General features: G+C 46.9%; 2 protein-coding genes across 2 annotated transcripts in view; one reads left to right on the top strand and one right to left on the bottom strand.

Moving 5' to 3' along the window:
* The first annotated feature begins 3,194 nt into the window (after positions 1-3,194).
* On the top strand, positions 3,195-16,640 carry PRSS54 (serine protease 54). Its single transcript, XM_058527709.1, is given in 6 exon segments — positions 3,195-3,233; positions 3,235-3,283; positions 6,807-6,978; positions 12,059-12,317; positions 12,917-13,048; positions 16,092-16,640. Coding segments are annotated over 6 exon segments (1,197 nt in total). The 5' UTR covers positions 3,195-3,197.
* Positions 16,641-17,028: 388 nt separating this feature from the next.
* Positions 17,029-18,509, bottom strand: part of CCDC113 (coiled-coil domain containing 113) — a 32,154-nt gene continuing 30,673 nt past the window's right edge. The window contains exons 8-9 of the mRNA XM_058528621.1: positions 18,163-18,318; positions 17,029-17,162 (exon numbers count right to left, since the gene is read on the bottom strand). Of these exons, the coding sequence (XP_058384604.1) occupies positions 17,076-17,162; positions 18,163-18,318 (243 nt within the window). The 3' untranslated portion in view covers positions 17,029-17,075. The remainder of the gene's footprint in view (positions 17,163-18,162; positions 18,319-18,509) is intronic.

Below are 18,509 nucleotides of genomic sequence, written 5' to 3'. Positions count from 1 at the left end.
CAGTATCAAAGTCACACCATGCAGGTGAGCAATAACTATGCCATATGTGAGCTTGCAGATATTTTGCTTAACAATTTGACAAACCCGTGACAAGTTGGAAGCAATGCTTGGAAATGTGTGGTACGTACAAACTTGGGGGCCAGCCTGGTGGCGTAGTGCTTAAGCCCATGTGCTCCGCTTCAGCGGCCCTGGGTTCACAGGTTCGGATCCCGAGCGTAGGCCTACACACGGCTCATCAAGCCATGCTGTGGTGGCATCCCATATACGAAGTAGAGGAAGATGGGCATGGATGTTAGCTCAGGGCCAGCAGAAAGAGGAAGCAAAAAGAGGATGATTGGCAACAGATGTTAGCTCGGGGCCAATCTTCCTCACCAAAGGAAAAAAAAAACTTGATTACTTTTTGTTCTATTAATTTCACAAGAGAAGAGATTTTGAAATGTAGTAAAGCTCTTATTGGCATGTTTAAAAACCATTTTCCAAAACTGCAACAGAATATGAAGAGATATTTCCAGAGGGAAAAGTAATCAAGTGGACTAGAAATCCAACCATCACTAGATCCCGGGATGAAACTCAACTTCCCAGGTTTTGAGCACAGTGCGCAGGCCCATGAGCATGTGACAGCAGTCATCAGTGAAGAAAATCTCTCCATGATTTTGGAGACCACGTTCAATCTGAATCCAGAACTCTCTGACAGAGACTCCAGAACTTGCTACGATTTCAGACGTCCTTTAATTGAGAGTTAGGATTTTCTAACTTAATGAAAATAAAGAGTAAAAATAGAAAGTGACAGGAAAATACATTTTGTGCTGTCATGATCCTGGATATGGAGCCCTTGGTGTAAGACTGCAAATAAATTTGCTCTAAGATATAAAACTATTATTATTATTATCAACCTGAAGGAATTAATCATTTAAAAAAATTGTGATGACTCTTTTAAAACTTTACCTAAAGTTGATGGTCTGCATTAAGTGGCCCAGAGAGGCTGAAAAATTGAGGCCCACTGTTCCTGAGGTCTGCTGGGCCCCTGCAGGATTCTGAGCTTTTCTTATTGTGAGTTATGCTAGATCATTCCTGTGAGGAGACAGTGCCTCTGGCCACCTGCACGTGGCTTCTTTTCCCGCAGGAATTTAAAGAGGAATCTGGAGAGAGCTAGGGTGTTGTGCACTAACCTCAGCATCCCCACTCTTAAAGAGCAGCCCCGTGACTTTGTCCCAGCCGCCACTTCTGCTTCCATCCCCTATCAAGGCAGCACGAGGTCCAGGCTGAGAAACGCAGACTTGGAGATGGCTCACCACCCCGGAGTTGGAAAGAGCTGGGTTGGAGTCCTGCCCCTCCCACTTTCTGGGTGTGTGGCTTTAGGGAAGTGACGTTCCCCCTCTTGAGCCGCCATGTTTCCATCTGGGTATCTCAGGTAATTCCTCCATCCTGGCAGGGTGATTGTGAATTGTGAATGAGAAAATGTATGTGAAAGCTCTGAGACCTGTGATGGGAACAAATTCAAGGATCACTTCCCATTTCTCCCACTGCCAAAAATCTTTCCCATTCTGTTCTCCCAGCAGAAGCCTCGCCTTGCTCAGTGTTAGAGGTGATGGAGGATGGTGAGACATGCAGGACGCCAGGGGAACCTAGAGGGGAAGGAGACAGCAGCTCCTTTCTGAGTCAGGCCTCGCTTTCTATCCAGCCTCCTTCCCTCCATCCATCTTTTTGTCCAATAAATATTTTTTACGAGCCTGAGCCCGCAGACTGTGAGACCTCTGGTTCCAAGGAGATACGTCTTACCACAATGTTGTCAACACTTTTCCTGAGTCCTGACATTTGTGCTGAAACCAAAGCTCCCTGCAGTGGCTGGAGTGCAGGTCCCGTCTGGCATATGGTTTGGCAGAGCCAGTGTGGTAGCTTCGCTTGGACCTGCAAGCTGAGGGCCTAAAGAAAACTGGGCTGAGCCTCCAAGAAACCAGACTGGGAGTGTGAGAATACTGATGGGATTGGAAAAACCCAGCCCACCCTAGCTGTGGGCTTCCTCCATCCAGTCTGACACACTCGTGTAGACACGAGGCGGGGGCTGAGGGGTAGAAAGACCACAGCCACAGCTGGACAGGACTTTGTGATCTAGCGAAAGGGATGTCTTCTCAGCCAGACTTGAGGAGAGCCAGGCTTCCAGAATAGCCCTGCCAAGTTTAGGAAACAGGCAAGCTTTTCATCCCGGCTGCTCCTAAGTCCCCGTGTCCAGACCTTTGCTTGCTGCCACCATGGTAACCATGATGCCACAATGGAACATTCTTCCCAAGGTGGTAGAAGGAATCCCTCTGTTGAGTTCTGCTGTGTAAGGTCAGAGTGAGTTCATTTCTCCTTTAGCAGGAGCAGTTCACAGAAGAACTCTGAGAACCATCCTGACGACAAGAAACATCTGGTACCATGAGCGGAATATGGTGACCAAGAACGGCACGCATGGCTTCCTTAGGCTATTGTGCATTGTTTGAGGCAAGGGTAGGCCTGGTGGTATGGTGGATGGTGAAGCATGCATGAACTCTGGATTCAGACAAATGAATGAAGCTTGAATTCCAGCTCCTCCACTTGGCAGCTGTGTGACCGTGGGCAGGCTTCTCAATGTCTGAGTGTCGGTTTCTGAATCTGTAAAATGGGGATAATGATAGTGTCTACCTCACAGAGTTCTTGTGCGAATTAATGGAGCTAAATGCGGGCGCGGTCACTATGTAAGAGTACAAGCTGTCATTAGGTAAAAGAATCCCAGCATTTGAGCCAGTGGAGTGTGCCAGGGGCACAACCAGGGTGGGCTTGCACTCAACCCCTGCTTTTTCTTTCAGCAGTATTCTATGGTGACAGAGTTAAGGCAAGGGTTGAGTTCCACAAATCAAAAAACAACTCTTTTCTGAGACCCAACTCGCTGAGAAGCCCGGGGACCCTGGCTGGATTGAGGAGAAAGCAACTTGCGTGGGCTGCCTCCTCTCCTTCGGCCATCCTACGACTCCTAACTGAATATCGGTGCTGGGCAGCTGGTCCCCGCCTCTTTACTGCACGGAACCAAGCAATAGGGACGTGACAGGTCTGTTTTCGTGTCTTGGAAACTTTGTCAGTGGAAAGGAAAGAGGCAGGGCCTCTGCCGCTGGGGGAAAGTGACCACTTTGGGGAGGAGAGGAAAAAGCCTGCGTCTGGATGTTCTGTTTTCACAGCTGCCCATGGTGTCTGCTGCAGCTCTCTTTGGGCATGGCAGAGATGAGAGGGATGCTCTTAGTACTGCTCTACGTCTCCCACTCTTCTGCCAGTGAGTGCCCTTCTTTCTTCCGTAATGACTTTAGCTGGTCACATAACATGGCAGGGGGAGGCGTCCTGGAAAAGTAAATGGTCAGGAGAGGGACTCAGGGGGAAGATGATTCAGCGCTTTGCCTGGGCAGCACGCGTTGGTGGTGGGAACCAGGCAAAGAAGTGGAGAGTGGGATGGACGTGGATGCAGGAAACTGTGGCTTCAGCAGCCTGATGTCAGGACTAATCCTCAGGTGAGAGTGAGGTCAGGAAAATAAGCCTTAGGTTACAGAGAGGCCTGTAACAGAGGGGTCGGAAGGAGGCCTGCCTCCCCACTCACAGCCCCCACTCTGTTCTTCCCGGGGTGCATCCCTTCCCCAGGCACCGTGGGGGGCCTGTGATGAGTCTGGGGCACTTGGGAACCAAGCCCTCCCTGTGTTTCAGCACTGTGGTTCCAATGATGCCCCCAGTTGCAGGGCTGGTCCTGGGAGCAAGGAGGTGCCTCAGAGGTTGCCGGGGCTTCAGTAGGCAGAAGCAGCAGCTGCAGTCCCCTCCCTCCCCTCCCTCCAGGTTGTCCAGCACTAAGAATCCAGCCCAGAAAAGGGCAGATGGAAAGGGGGCATCTGACAAAAGCAGGCTCTGCCCTCACCTCGCTGCCACCCTGGCTGGCTCTGTCCTCTCTTCCTGGAGTTAGATGGGAGGCCTGAGAGCTCCCCCCCATACACACATACACACACACACACACACACACACACACACACACACACACACAAGAGGAGAACCCCCTACCTTCCTAGCCTACTCCTCCCTGCAGCCCCCAGGAGACCAAGGGATGTCCACAACACACAGAAAGGGCCTCTCCCTCCTCTTAGAAGGCCTCAGGCAAGTGACTGAGGGCAAACATTTCATCTCTGGGGCAGATTTCCTCATTACATCCCGGCCTTCCAAGGCTTTTTTAAGGTCACATGAACTAGCCAACTAGAGCTTTGAAAAAGCACAAGTCATCACACACCAGTAGGCTCTTGTTGGGTTAGGAAGGGTTGGTTAATGTCTCATTCACCACAGATTACCATGTCCCATGAGAAAGCCAGAATTCCTGTCTGTGGTGATTCCAAAGCCCTTGGTGGCCTTATAGGCATCATCTTGCTAACAACCAGGTCTGTCACTGTTCCAGCAAAGTCTCTAAGTGTCAATTCATAGAGATGTTTGGTCACACGATCCCCTATCATGGAGAGGTCTGCTGTGGTCCTTTAATGACTATACTGAATGTTACAAGCAACTCTAGCCTCATGGTTTGGAAACTCTGTCCTTGGTGCTCACCTCAAAGGTCACCCCCTGGGGAAGCCCTCCCAGACCTCAGGCTCTGGGCAGAGCCCATGCCCCCTCCTCCGTATACTCTGGGCACACCCCTTGTGTCACGAGTCTCTCTGTATGGCTATCACTCTTCAGTGTGTCTGTCTCCCCATGCACTGTGACTTCCCCCAGGGCGGGGACAGGATCCTAAAATCCTTCCCTGAAAGCCCAGCCCCTAGCTCAGCGCCTGGCAGGGCTGTGTGTGAGGTTGGATGAATGGCTGAAAAAGCAGCCACCGAAGACCTGACCTAGTCAGCTGTTGGTACCCATCATGTGACACCCAGGACCCAGGTCCACCCATTTAGAAACAAGCAGTGGGGACTTGTAGTTTGGGATTTACAAACAGCAATCAGAGCAGTGGTTTACATTAAAAACAAAATGGAATCGTCCATTCTGCCCTTGGCTTTAGTATTATCAGTCACGGGGATACAGCTTGCAAAGCACCTTCTATAACCTCACCTCATGTGATCTTTACAACTCCAAGGAGTGCGTTATCTCACATTTCAAAAGAGGAAACGGAGGCCCAGAGAGGTGAAGTGGCTCGCCCCAGGTCTCACAGCATAGGGACCAACTGGACTTGGGACACTGCATCCAGGGCCTTCCTAAAACACTAGTGGTTCTCAACCCTGAATACACATTAGAATCTACCCAGGGAGCTTTTGAAAAATGCCAGTGCTCAGGCCCCATCCCAGGTGAGGATAAGATGGACAACTCAGGGACTCATCAGGACAGGCCATATCGACTGGCGAGGGGGGGTCATGGGGCAGTGGAGGGGGTCAGCAGCCAGGGAGAGCAAAACACCCTGTGTGGACGCCATCCTATAATGGAGCCTGAGAAGTAGGAGGCTCAGCTCATCCAACCTGGGGTCTTGAGTTTCAAGGGTCTTTCCTGTTCTGTCATTCTAATACTCTCCATGACTTTATGAATATGGAACTTTAAAAAAAAAATACAGAGCAATACAGATATATTGGGCCAACCCAGGACTGGCAGGGGAATAATATTATTTAAAACTTAGTCAACATTTAACTCTCATTTGAAACAAAGTCCCAACTTCCCAAGAGACTGTCCAGTTGGAGATGACCCACTCAAGGGCTTGAGAAGGCAAAGGCCAAGCAGGCCTGGGTGGGCCAGAGACAGCCTCCACCTGGCGGGACCTCTGACCCCCTTGACGACAAGATGTCAGGGAGTTCTTGGTGGGCAGAACGCTGTTGTTCATTCACCAGGTAATGTATTGGGCACCTAAAGTGTGCCAGGCACCGTGCTAACCCCTGGGGATACGTTGGCAGGCAAAACACACACAGTGGGGGGAGCCACGCACGCCAAGAGCCTGAGTGGGGAAGAGCAAGGGCAAATTTGAGGATATGAGATGTGGCTGGAACATGTACTGTGAGGGGTTCAGAGTGTATGGAGTCTGGATTCATCTGGCCCTATATCCTACCAGCTGTATGACTTGGACAAGTGTTTACTTGCTCTAAAATGTGATTTTCTCATCTGCAAACTGAGAATGATGACTATGTCCACCTCTAGTTCTGCTGGAGGAATTGTAGGAAGAAGTGTATATCATCAGTTCTCAAACTTTTTGGTCTCAGGACCCCTTTATACTCTTGAAAATTACTGAGCACCCCAAAAGAATTTTTGCTTATGGAGCTATATCTTTCCATATTTACCATATTAGAAATTAAAGCTGGGAAAAATTTAAAACACAGGAATACACAGGTCCACGCATGCTATTAGCCATGAGAGCGATGACATCATGTAGCCTCTGAAAAATTCCACTTTCTCCTAGGAATGAGAGTGAAAAAAGCAAATTCTGTCTTAGTTTTCTTATGACAATAGCTTTAACCTTGCAGACCTCGGAAAGGGTCTTGAGGACTCTCAGAGTCCCAGACTACACTGATGTATGAAGGGTTTCAGACACTGCCTAGCGTATGCTGCTAAGTGCTCAAAAGAGGAGAGTGATTATTGGTACCCTGACGTTATGTTTAGATTCAAAATGCCACCAAGCTTCTTTTACGGGGAAGAAGACCCACTAGGAAAAGAAACGGGAGTGGTAGAGTTAGTGGTGACCAAGATGGGGAGCCAGGAGGAGTGGGAACCAGCAGGAGAGGGGGTCCTGAGGTCTGCTGCGGTGGTGGTCGCCACTGGCCATGGACTCCTTGCCCCGGCACTGAGCCCCCGCACCCCATCTGCAGGTTGTGGCGTCCAGAATACCAACGTTATGGAAACTTCCGAGGAGGGTTTGGTCAACGACAAGGAGTTCCCGTGGGTGGTGTCGCTGCAGGATTCCCAGTACACCCACCTGGCTTTCGGGACCATCCTCAGTGAGTTCTGGATCCTCAGCATCGCATCCGCCTTTCAGAACAGGCCAGTACCCCTGTCGTTGGGGCCTACACAGTCCCGGGGGGCGGGGGGATGCTCTGCTTCCTGCTCATCTTGGGAAGGCCTGGATGGTGGATTCCTGGCGACAGGGCGACAAGGCTTTTACCGGCTCGGCGCTTGCTCTGCCATGAGTCTTGGGGTCCCAGAATCACCAGCTGCTAAGGTTAGCACAGTCTGGTGTCTTCCCTGCTGTGAGGAATGCCAGCTGCGCAACTGCAGAGTGAAATGATTGTTCCTCCACCCTCTACGGGAAGGAAATTCCTTCCCATTTTACTGCAATCAGAGAGACACCAACTCTTGATACTAGATGTCCCTACGGCTTATCTTGTTAAGCGAATTGATAGGAGCCCTTACCTTAAAACACTTACCCGGGGCCTTGACAACGTGACTGAACAAATACACGTATGTAGAGAAAAGACTTGAAGGAGACATGCACACACTTTAAGAGCAGTTTTCTCTGGATGCTCAGAACGCACAGGATGTCTGTTTTCTTCTTCGAACCTCTCTATAGTCTCCAAATTCTTTACAATAAATGTGCATTCTTTCAAACCCCAAAAAAAAAACTCATGAATGTTATTAAATGAATAATGTTTTTGAAAAACATTTCACTTTTTGACCCAAAAATTTCACTTTTGGGAATAAACATTAAGGAAATAATCTCAACTACCAGAAAAGTTTTATGCACAAAGTTGTTCATAGGATGGTTAATAATACAAAAAACACTAGAAACGTAATGTCCAATTATCATGGATAAATAAATTATAGTATATTACTCTTTTATACATATAGCATATAATATATACCACATTTAATATATATTATGTATAATATATAGTATATAAATGATATATATTAATAGTATTATGTATGTTGTATATTATATATACTATTTATACACTATATACTATATATATCTACATACAGAGTATGGGGGAGAGAGTATAATTACTATAATTGGACAAACAAATTATAGTATAAACCCTTGATGGAATATTGGGCAGCTGCTGAATTTTTTAACATATAATTTATATTTTTAAATTGAAAATACATGTATTTAAGTGAAAATACAAGTATAGTATAATGTTCATGAGGAACCAGAGTATAGAATGAAAAGCAACTCCCTCCCTCCTCTGCCCTTCAGTCACCAGTATCCCTCCCTTGAGCCATATTCTGTCACCAGTTTCTTGGCTCTTCCTTAAATACTCAATGCATTTGTGGATATCTATATACCTGTAGAAAATTTTCTTTTCCCCCTGTATTAATCTGCTAGGGCTTCCCATAACAAAATACAGACAGGGTGGCTTAGACAATAGAAGTTTATTTCTCACCGTTTTGGAGGCTAGAAGTCCAAGATCAAGGTGTCAGTAGGGTTGGTTTCTCCTGAGGTCTCCCTCCTTGGCTTGCAGAGCACTGCCTTCTCACTGTGTCCTCACGTGGCTTTTCCTCTGTGTGCACACTCCTGGTGTCTCTTCCTCCTCTTATAAGGACACCCGTCTTATTGGATTAGGGCCCACCCTTATGACCTCATTTAGTCTTAATTACCTCCTTAAAGACCCTATCTCCCAATACCATCACATTGGGGGTTAGGGCTTCACCTGTGAATTTGGGTGGACACAATTCAGTCTATAACACCCCCAATACAACTGGTAGCGTACCATACACATTAGTCCACTCGTAACTTTTTCCACTCTATTGTGAATGTTGGGAGATCTTGTCAGTACACAGAGAGCTGCCACATTCTTTTCATCAGTTGCACAGTATCCCATGCTAGATGTACCATAATTACACAGTCCTCTGATAAGGGAAATGTGGGTCATTTCCAACCTTTTATTAGTACCAAAAAACGCTGTAGTAGATGTACCCGTAGATACGATATTTCACACACAGGCAAGTATACTGTAGCATGAATAACCTAGGAGTGGAAAGACTGGGCTGAATCTTGGTAGCTATTGCCAACCAGCCCTCCAGAGAAGTTCTGCTTTCAGTGTAGTGTATTCATGATTGCTATTTTCTGTTTGGTCTGCTGTTTTGGTTTTGATGTCGTCTCTGACTCCAGGTTTTATTAAAGACAGGGTTTTTAAATATCCAGCTGGCAGGGTGTTTTGTTTTCTGGCATTATTTAATTTTCAGTTATACGTCATGGTGATCTATTTAGGAATGTGTTGAGGTTATCCTTGTGGTCTACTCTGTGTGGTCCATGTGAATATTTTCCACGGGTCAATTTAAAGTCCATTCTCCGTCCTTGGTGTACAATTTAATATATAAAATTGGGGAAGGGAGTCTACTTGATCTGTCCTAGGCTGACCGAGGTGAATTAAAATCTCCTATCATGAACAGGCTTCTGGCTTTTTCTCCTTCTGTTTCCTGGAGTTTTTACTTTGTGAACATTGTCTGGCTTGCTGCAGATATTTATAACGGCGAGGTCTTCACTGTGGACTGAATGCTTTCGCATCGTTGAGAGCCTTTCTTTGTCTTTCTTCATGCTCTTCTGCTCTGAATGGATGTTCAGAATGAAACTCCTGCTTCTTGTTTTTATTTTAGGTTACGTTTTCTGTTTTTATTGCTTCTTGTTTTTCTTTCACTATGTGGCGCTTGTTTTGTTTTGTGTGTCTCTTCTGACGCATCCGGAAAGTTTACATTTTCATTCTGGTGTTTGTCTTAGAGCTGTCATTTCGTAGAAGACACCTCAGTCCTCTGCTTCTTTCCGGGCCGTCCTCCGGACCCTCTGCTGGGCCCGATGCCAGAATTCCTGTCTTCTCACTTCTTCCTTCCTCTCCTCCGTCACCCGATTTTAATAGATTATATACGTGCTTTAATATTTACCTCAATTCATATACATATTTGCACACCCTTATTCCTTCACATATTAGCTATAAATAAATGTTTAGATTCCTATAAAAGATGAGGAGAAGATGAGAAAATTGATGTATATACCTACCTCTGACTTTCTTTTCAGCTTTAGTTATACCATTTGATGATTGTCAGGATTTATGTTTTTACTCCAATCTAAATATTAAAACGTTTTTCTTTTAATTTTAGTCCAATATTGTAATGAGTTCCATACTTACAGTCCTTTTGCTGGATTTTCTCCACTCAACACTAGAATCGGCTAAGATTTGTCTTCAAGTAGTTTCTTAAAGGGCTCCCAAGAACCATATTTCCTTGGTTTTTGCATATTCAGAAATGTGCCCTTCAACCTGAATGACCACTGAAGTACAAAATTCATGGATCACACCTTCTTTCCTTTTGAGGATTTAACAGGCATCACCCCCTGCATTTTGATATTAAATCTTGCTGTGGAGAAGTCTGAAACCAGTCCGATTTTTTCCTCTAAAGGTGGGTGACCACACATTCTAGTCGGCCTGGGAGAGCCCTGGTTCACACCTGTTATCCTAGTATCCTGCTGTTAGTGTTCCCTTTCACTCTCACAGGTTCCCCAGGTTAGACGATAAATTAGATGGCCCAACTTAAGGCTTAAGTCTGACTTAATCTGTTTCTGTCTGGATGCCCAAGGATTGCTTCTTTGTCACTGAAGTCCAGCCACTTTACTAGCTATGTTGCTCTCTCCCACTTGCCCCTCCAGTTCCACTCTCTACTCTTTTTAACCCTGCTGGGTCCCAGGAGGCTGACCTGTGTGGGTTACATCAATGGGCATTCTTGCCTTCTCGGTTCCAGTTTGGCTTGGCCAAGGGGAGCACAGGCACGAGATTAGAGGCAGCGGGGAGAGTGAGGTCAAGATCCTTAGTCCCCTGAGGGATACCGCAGACTGGCTGCCTCCTCCAGCCAAGTGACCCACTCCCCTCAGCTCTGTCTGACCACTCCCTCCCCTCGCCCAGAGCCTAGAGTGGTGCCAGCACCCTGTTGTTACATCAGCAGGAAGCTGCAGACGCCACCAGTACCCAGCGTACTACACTACTCCTTGTGATTTCCCCACATCCTGCTGGGACCTGTGTAAAGAGTCTCTTTATTAAACTTTCCTCAATTTACCTTATTTGAGTTTGCCATCTGTTTCCTGCTGGGAGCCGACAAGGACGTCTCAGTGTTGATCATTCCGTATCGCTTTTTCCCGAGGATATAGAGTGCTCTCCCAAAGTGTAGATTCAAGTCTTATTTCAAGAAAACTTTCTTAAATTATATCTTGAAATATTTTTCCTGTTTGATTATTTTTGTTATCTTCTTTGTGGTCTGCTGACTCCCCGTTGACTGCCCTATTTGTCATTTTCCTCTCTAGCCTCTAAAAATCTTTGTTAGTGTCCATTTCATTGTGGTCACTTTTCTCAGTCCTGCCTTCTGTGTCCTTCATTGTGGCCCTTATTCTGTGGTCTCTGTTCTCCTTTATGCTGCTTCCATATGGGCCTTCATTTGGGTGATGGTTTTATGTCTTTTTTTTCCACTTTGCTGAGAAGCGTGTTCAGCCTGCCTTTTCTGACTCTGTGGCAGTAGGTGTCATCAGTAACTCCCCGCACTCCTGCTGCCCTTCACTGCTTTGTCAGCCCTTCTTCTGTTGCTGAGGTTTGGGTTCTCCAGTGTCTCTTAGTTTTGTGGTGTTTGCATTTGTTTCTCATTGTTGTAGTTCTTTGGGTGACTCCCAAGAGGAGAAAGGGAAAATACCCAACTGAACCCCATCATTAGTAAAATCAGAATTTCTCTAAAGCGTATTTATAGAGTACATAAGACGGAAAGATGCTTATATTAAAATGCTAAGTGCTAAAATCAAGAGTCAAGATTACATCTTTGGTATGACTACAACTATGTAAAAAAAAAAAAACTATGCATAGAAAAAAAGATAATCAGCCATAACATAACAGATTATCTTGAGTGGGGGGACAAATGATGTTAAGATAGAAGAATCCCCAAGATTCTATGGGGTCACAAAGGAGGACACAAGCCTAGGGGTTCAGAGAAAATTTCCCGGGGACTGGATCCAAAGGGGTGAGTAAAAATTAGCCCAGGGAAGAGGAGTTACATGAGTGTTCCAGGATGAAAAATAGTAAATATGAAAACAGGGAAGTGCGAAGCTTCCTTGGTACTTTGGCTTCTCAAGATTCCCCTGCTCTCTCTCCAGGAAGGACGCTGTTGCTATAGTTGGAATAGCTAAGATGGATGCCAAAGTGATTGCTCATGAAGAGTATCCAGTCAATACCATCATCATCCATGAGGACTTTGATAACAAAACAATGAGCAATAACATAGCCCTCCTGAAGACAGACACGGCGATGCAGTTCAACAACCTGGTCCAGGCCATCTGCTTCCTCAGCAGAAAGCAGCATAAGCCACCAGCCTTGTGGAACTGCTGGGTGGCAGGATGGAATCCCACATCTGCAGTTAATGCCTTCCTTCTTCTAGAGGAGGCTGTGTGTGTGCTATAGCAATGGGGGTGACTTGGATGAACTATTCTAGGGCTTCTCTTAAACATTCAGGTTGCTGGAGGTTCTAGAGTTAGGCTGGAATCCTCACCTAATCAGCCAAGATTCCCAGGGCTTGTCCTTTCTGTGGCCATTCTTACATTCGGTCTTTTTTCTTCTAGTCCTACACCAAAATCGGAAGTACACAGGCAGTGGACAGCCTGAGATGAGTGCAAGGTTATGGAGGGGCCAGGGGACATTATTCCCTGAACTAGAGCTGATTGTCTTCTTGTCCAAGCCCTCCTTGTTTTCTTTCATTCTTGGGAAATAAACAAGGAAATGTATTCTCTATAGACGTGAAGGAAGAATGAATACATTCTCTCCCTATTTTCACATTCAAGTTCAAAGCAAAGGTAGTTTTCAGCAAAAATTCAGACACAGGCTCTGGTTTTTATGAGGAGAAAAGGTTTATCAGAACATTTTCTACTCATTCCCATCTGGATATGTGAGCTGTAGTTGAGTTGACTAGGGGATGTCTTCTTGTTAATAATTCTTGGGCTCTCTGTTACATGGTCCAGACAGGAAATCACATGACGATGAGTATCCTGAGGAAAATCTCCGTGAAAGACATCTACCCGTGTCCTTTACACCAATTCCAGAAAACAGGATGTGGCAATCACATACAGCAGGAAACTGATGCCGTCTGCTTGGTAAGAACATGATGGAGTAAAGGCTAAATGCTGGGAGTAAGCAGGGGTCACTTCAAGGGGGTCATGAACTCCATGAGGGCAGAGACTGTCACTTGGGATTCACGGCTGTCTCCAAGGTCAACAGCACTTGGCAGATAGCAAGTGCTCAATAAAAATCTGCTGAATGGACTAACCAGGCACCATTTTCAGTGGAACAGGATTAAGCATGGCTAAGTTACAGATGTCTTTTCACAAGCTAAAAGTTTGCAAGCGTGTGTCCAAACCATGCAGGCAGACATACTTTGCACACGTCTACGGTGTGGGTCACTGTTTTCAGCATCTACGGGACCTGGACTCTGGTGCTATTGCTCATCAGCTATTGGTTTGGTTTTTTTTTTTTCTGTAAGAAGCCTTGCCCTCCGCCTGGATGAGGGCTGTACAGATGTGGCTGTCCCAGTGCCTCAGGAAAATGCGTGTAATTCACAAACACCTGTCCAGGCCCTCTCGTATCCACACCTGAAAAGAGTGTGGCTTACCAGGGTCACACAATTAGTAAATGTTCGAGTAAAGACGAGAACCCAGCTCTACCAGATTTCCAGGCAGAGTTTCTCTCCTCTACTCTAAAGTTGTCATTTCCAAGATGCTGATCACCCACTCTCCTCGAAGTAACCTTCAGGATCCCCTGATGGGGAAATATTTTTTCCAGAGGATCTAGGGAAAGTTTTTTCGAGAAAGGGAAAATGAATACACATATGCAGACAATTCTTTTTAAAAGTCATTTCATTGTGAAAGCGTGAAGAACTGCCTTTCATTAAGCAATCAGTCTGCCCTTCCAAAGTCGGTTCAGCATTTACTGAGCACCTAATTTGTACTGGGCTCTCTGCCAGGTGGAGGACTGTAGCAACTTCTTAAGTTAGATAGTGTGTCAAAACACAGTAGAAGACATCGCTATTTAACAAATCCTGCCATCAGCCGTTCCATCAGTCTAGTACCATACTTCAATGAATCTAAGACGCTGTCAGTTGTAGAAAGCACCATATTGTATGTAATACCAAGAAAGAAAAAAACACTGACAGTTAAACTCTGGTATACAGAATAAACCAGCCAGGTTCAGTATCTGCCTAATGGGTCCCCAGAAACCTAACAAGGGCAGAATCACTCTGAACTCACCCTCCCTTTTTGCCCACAACTGTTAGGGCTTTTGCTGAATGTCGAGGTTGAGGATCATGCAATGAAAGAGCCCCTCTCTGCTGAGGCTGCTCCCCTGGGAGATGGGGCAGGGCTGCTCCAGAGGAGTAGCTGGTACTTTTGTCTCAGATGCTTATGCCTCAGAAGTCGTAGCCCCACAGGTTACGGGGAAGAGGAAAAGCACTGGGTAGAATGGCAACTTGCAAAACCACGCAATAGCCGGGGATGTCTACCAACAACCACTCATCAAACTATTTGTCCTGAATTGCATTCTTTTTCTTCCTCAAGCTATAAAACCACAGTTAAAACGAGGAATGGGGCTGGTGGAAGGACGGGAGACCACACCACTCTTGGCCAGAGAGCCTCTCTTCCCCAGGCAGACATAGTAGGATGCAGACAACAGCCTGTTCACCAGGCCCAGGATGACCAGCCGGGACTCTGGGATGAAATCGCTACCCTCTGCTGTGTGGCAGCATTGGGGCGAAAACAGTAGATTGTGAAAAACAGAAAAATCAAGAATTCTATGCTAAAGCATTCCTCTCCATCTAATGAGAAACACAGCAAAGTCCAGAATGTCATCCTCGTGGGTCTGGCCACGGGACTACCAGGGAATTACGGCAGCCTTGCAGAGCCAGCCTCCGTGCCGCCCTGCTTGCAGAGTCGCTCCGTTCTTCTCCCATTCGCCTGCATGTCTGTTCTAGTGTGGCCTCCTCAGAGAAAGGGAGCCTTAGTGAAAGAGGATGGGAATGGGCAGGGGCCGAGGTGGCCACTCTTTTGCCTCTCTGCTTCTCATTGTTGAGTCTGTTCAGACTGTTTCCCTTTGTCAACTGTAACCCCCCTCCCTCCATGCCACAGTCCAAACAGCGAGAGCAACCAGCTCTTCTAGCCAGGCAGGCCACACAGGTCCAAGGTGGCTGGCCAGCCTTTCGATGGCAACCTCCCTCTTGGACCAAGATGGACCATTCTGTGAGGGGTGGGGGTATTCCTTTAAGAAAAGGCCTGGGGGACGTGGCAGGTAAGGTAAAATTATACTTGGTAGTTGTTTTGTTGCTTTTCCCATATTTCTCAATTTTGCACATAAAAATGATGGCCTATTCTAGAAACCAAGATAACAATAGCTAGTTCTTTACTGAGTGCATACTGTGTACCAGTCACTGTGCTGGGAGCTCTGCCTGTGTTATAGGCATTAACTGTATCCTCACTTCAGCTCAGAGAGAATTAGGTAAAGTGCCGGGGTCACAAATCTAGCTAAGTGTGCCAAGCATCTACGCGCTCAGCTGAAGTGAGAGAAGGTCTGTGTGACAGAATTCCTGAGTCCCTGAGGAGTGCTCCCATGGGCACGGGGAAGGCCCAGGGCCTGGGCGGGGACTGGGGAGCAGGTGCACTGACAAGCAGGTCCCAGAGTGGAAAAGCTTTGAACCCAGCCCACGTGCCCCCGGGGAAGTGTGACTCTGACCCTAGCACGACTGTGGGTGGGAGGGAGCAGCTTAAACGAAGGACGGAAGCAAAATAGAGAGAAGGAAGAATGTGAGCATTCCAGGCCGGAAAGGAAAGAAATATCAACATTTGAGGAAGGAGAAACCAAAAGAGAGGGAGGATTTAGTCAAAGAACTGGGAAGGGGCAAGAAAATGAATGGGAACCAGGAAGCTACAGGCAAACTGCAGAAACCTACAAATAATCTGTATAATAAAAGTCATCTGGTTGGAATTTGTGGTGGTGGCTGCCTAGATTGGAAATAGTATCCTATAATTCACCCCATTTTCAGTGAGAACCAGTGTAAAACATTTCTAGAACAAACAGTAAATGGCACAAGGATATGGTAAAAAAGAAAGCAAGTTAGAACTAAGACCTGAAGCCTTCTGTCCTCTGTCACAGGGAGACCCAGGAAACCCGATGATGTGCCAGGTCCAGCATCTGAATCTGTGGGTGCTGAGAGGAATCCTGTCTCACGGTGGCGAGGAATGCCCTGGCCTGTTTCTGTATGTCCGAGTGGAAGACTACAGCGACTGGATTATGTCTAAGACTAGGAGGACCAGCCTTCCCCTGTCTTCCCTCCACCCCTGGGAGAATCTGATTCCTTTCTCCAGCTATTCATCACGGGCCGCTGTGACACAGAAAAAATATCCTGGGCAGGACCAAGTTGGATGGTCCCAAGCAAACTTCCAAGGACAAAGAAGGGCCACCATATATTCATGGCCAGCAAACAGCTCTAGAGAGAGTCTAGACTTTCGGGAAAAGGGCCTAAAGGAATCAGGCAGTTCTCCTGAGGCGGCCGTACAACCCATGTACTATGACTATTATGGTAGGGAGGCTGGGGAGGATGAGTCTATTTCAGGTCAGAATAGGTTACATCAGTCCCAAGAAACTGTCTTGTTTTTCTTTGTGCTTGTTTTCTTTTGCAATGGTATCCAGTCTAGGAGCTAACCCTCCAAACTGAAGAGTGAGCTCAGAATGCTGAGTGCTAGGTATTCACCATGCTGCTGTGGTGTCTGTTTCTGACAGTTGCACACCTGGGCTGCCATGGACAGGCCCACGGCACACAGTGGGCTGGCTCTCCCTCCTCTGTCCCACTCCCCCATGCGGGAAGGTCACTTTCATTTGTGCTTATGAACTAAATGTGGGCTAACAAGTGTCAAACCATGAGAGTGCCCTGTGGTTCTTTCAGTGTTGCTGGTTTCAGGGGCCAGGCTGTGAAAACACTCCCTACGGGCAGCTGTGGCCTGGGAGGTGACCGTTAGCCTGGCTGGAGAGTTGGGGACCCCAGCCAGCACACGGAACAGTGAGAGGACCCCGTGACTAGAAAGGAGTTGATTACTTTAATGGATCACTTTGTGTTCTGCAGCCATGGCCTCTCTCTGGCTATTTCCCAGGGGAGCAAATTGCTTGCAACCGCTCAGTGGTTGTTTTCATTTTATTCCAAGCCTTTCGATAGCCTTTTAGGGACATCTGCAAAAAGGAAAAGGGGGGAGGGGAAGGTGGTCATTTGGGAAAAACCAATTGTGACTCTTCAGAGCGCAACCGCATCCAGCCCCATGATGGTGACCCTGTGTGGGGCAGTGCCCACAATGTGTGCTGTGGGGCCAGGCCACCTAGGGGCATCGGGAAGATTCTTCTGAAGAGCTTGTTTCTGTTCAGTGAAGTGAGAAGTCGCAGGTTCCTGCTGTGATTCTGTGCTACTTCTCGGCTCCAGATCTGATGGGCCCAAATTTGGATCCTAATTTACTCCCTGCCACCAAGTGACCACAGGAAAGGCAGGAGAAAGTTCTGTAGGATGTGGAGCCAGGTCTAGATATGAAAACACCAAGGTTCCCAGGTGACCTGACTGGGTTTTGAAGCTGCTCTAATGATGTCTTAGTGCCCTCAGGATGCAAACTGGCCTGTGGCCGTCCCAGAGCTTTCTTTCTTCTGACGCCAGCGGATCGTCCACATGTTCCCCATTTCTTTTCCAGCTCACAAGGGCCCAGGGAGCTTCTGTGCACCCCGCATCATATGAAAAGGCTGTGGGGTTAGTCAGAAACCAAAAGGCCCATGGCAACTATGTAAAGGCATGGACTTGGGTTCTGAGTGGTATTAAAAATCCATGATTATCTCACTTTTTAAAAAACTGGCTTCTCCATGTATAAAGTAGCAATCACTGTTATCAATGGTCGGGGGAAGGATTCAGAAGCTTCCAGAATTCATTACAAATACAAGCAACTAAAAAAACACTATTACTACAGAATCTCTTCCTGATCACCTGAAAAGACCCTGTCCCTAACAAGGAAAAAGGAGCTTTAAAAAAAATGAAAAAAGCCATCCTTCATTTTGGTGTAAGAGCTGAAGGAACCGCTGAGATTTCTCACAGACATTCCACGTCCAAACACCTGTATTCTTAGCTCAAAAACAAAATCCTAGACAAACGTGAAGGGCCTGAAAGACTGCCCGTCCCGGGCTTCTCTGTGCTCACCTCTGCAATCTCCACCTTCCTTTCCCACGTCTTGACGGTCTTCTCCAGGTCCCCGTTTAGGATCTTCTCCCGGACGTACACCATCACCGGTGGCGCTCGGAACTCAGCCAGCTGCTTCCGGAGCTGCTTGTTGAAAGCCTCGGCTTTGGCCCGGTCCTAGTGGGGAGGGACAATTAAACCCAGGGATCCTGGCAGTTCTGGCTTACTGGGACTTACTGGCCCTGGCTTCTCTCCCCAGTTCCAGTGTAGTTCTAAAAATAATGTTTAAATTTTCAAAGGAGTGGGAGGAATCACAAGATTCTGATTTTTACAGATAGTGACTTTTTTTAATCCAGTCTAGAAACTCC

This window comes from Diceros bicornis, chromosome 32 (assembly GCF_020826845.1).
Source record: "Diceros bicornis minor isolate mBicDic1 chromosome 32, mDicBic1.mat.cur, whole genome shotgun sequence".
NCBI classification, from domain to species: Eukaryota; Metazoa; Chordata; class Mammalia; order Perissodactyla; family Rhinocerotidae; genus Diceros; species Diceros bicornis.
The sequence above is the reverse complement of the archived record's forward strand: the minus strand, read 5'-3'. Positions and strand labels throughout refer to the sequence as shown.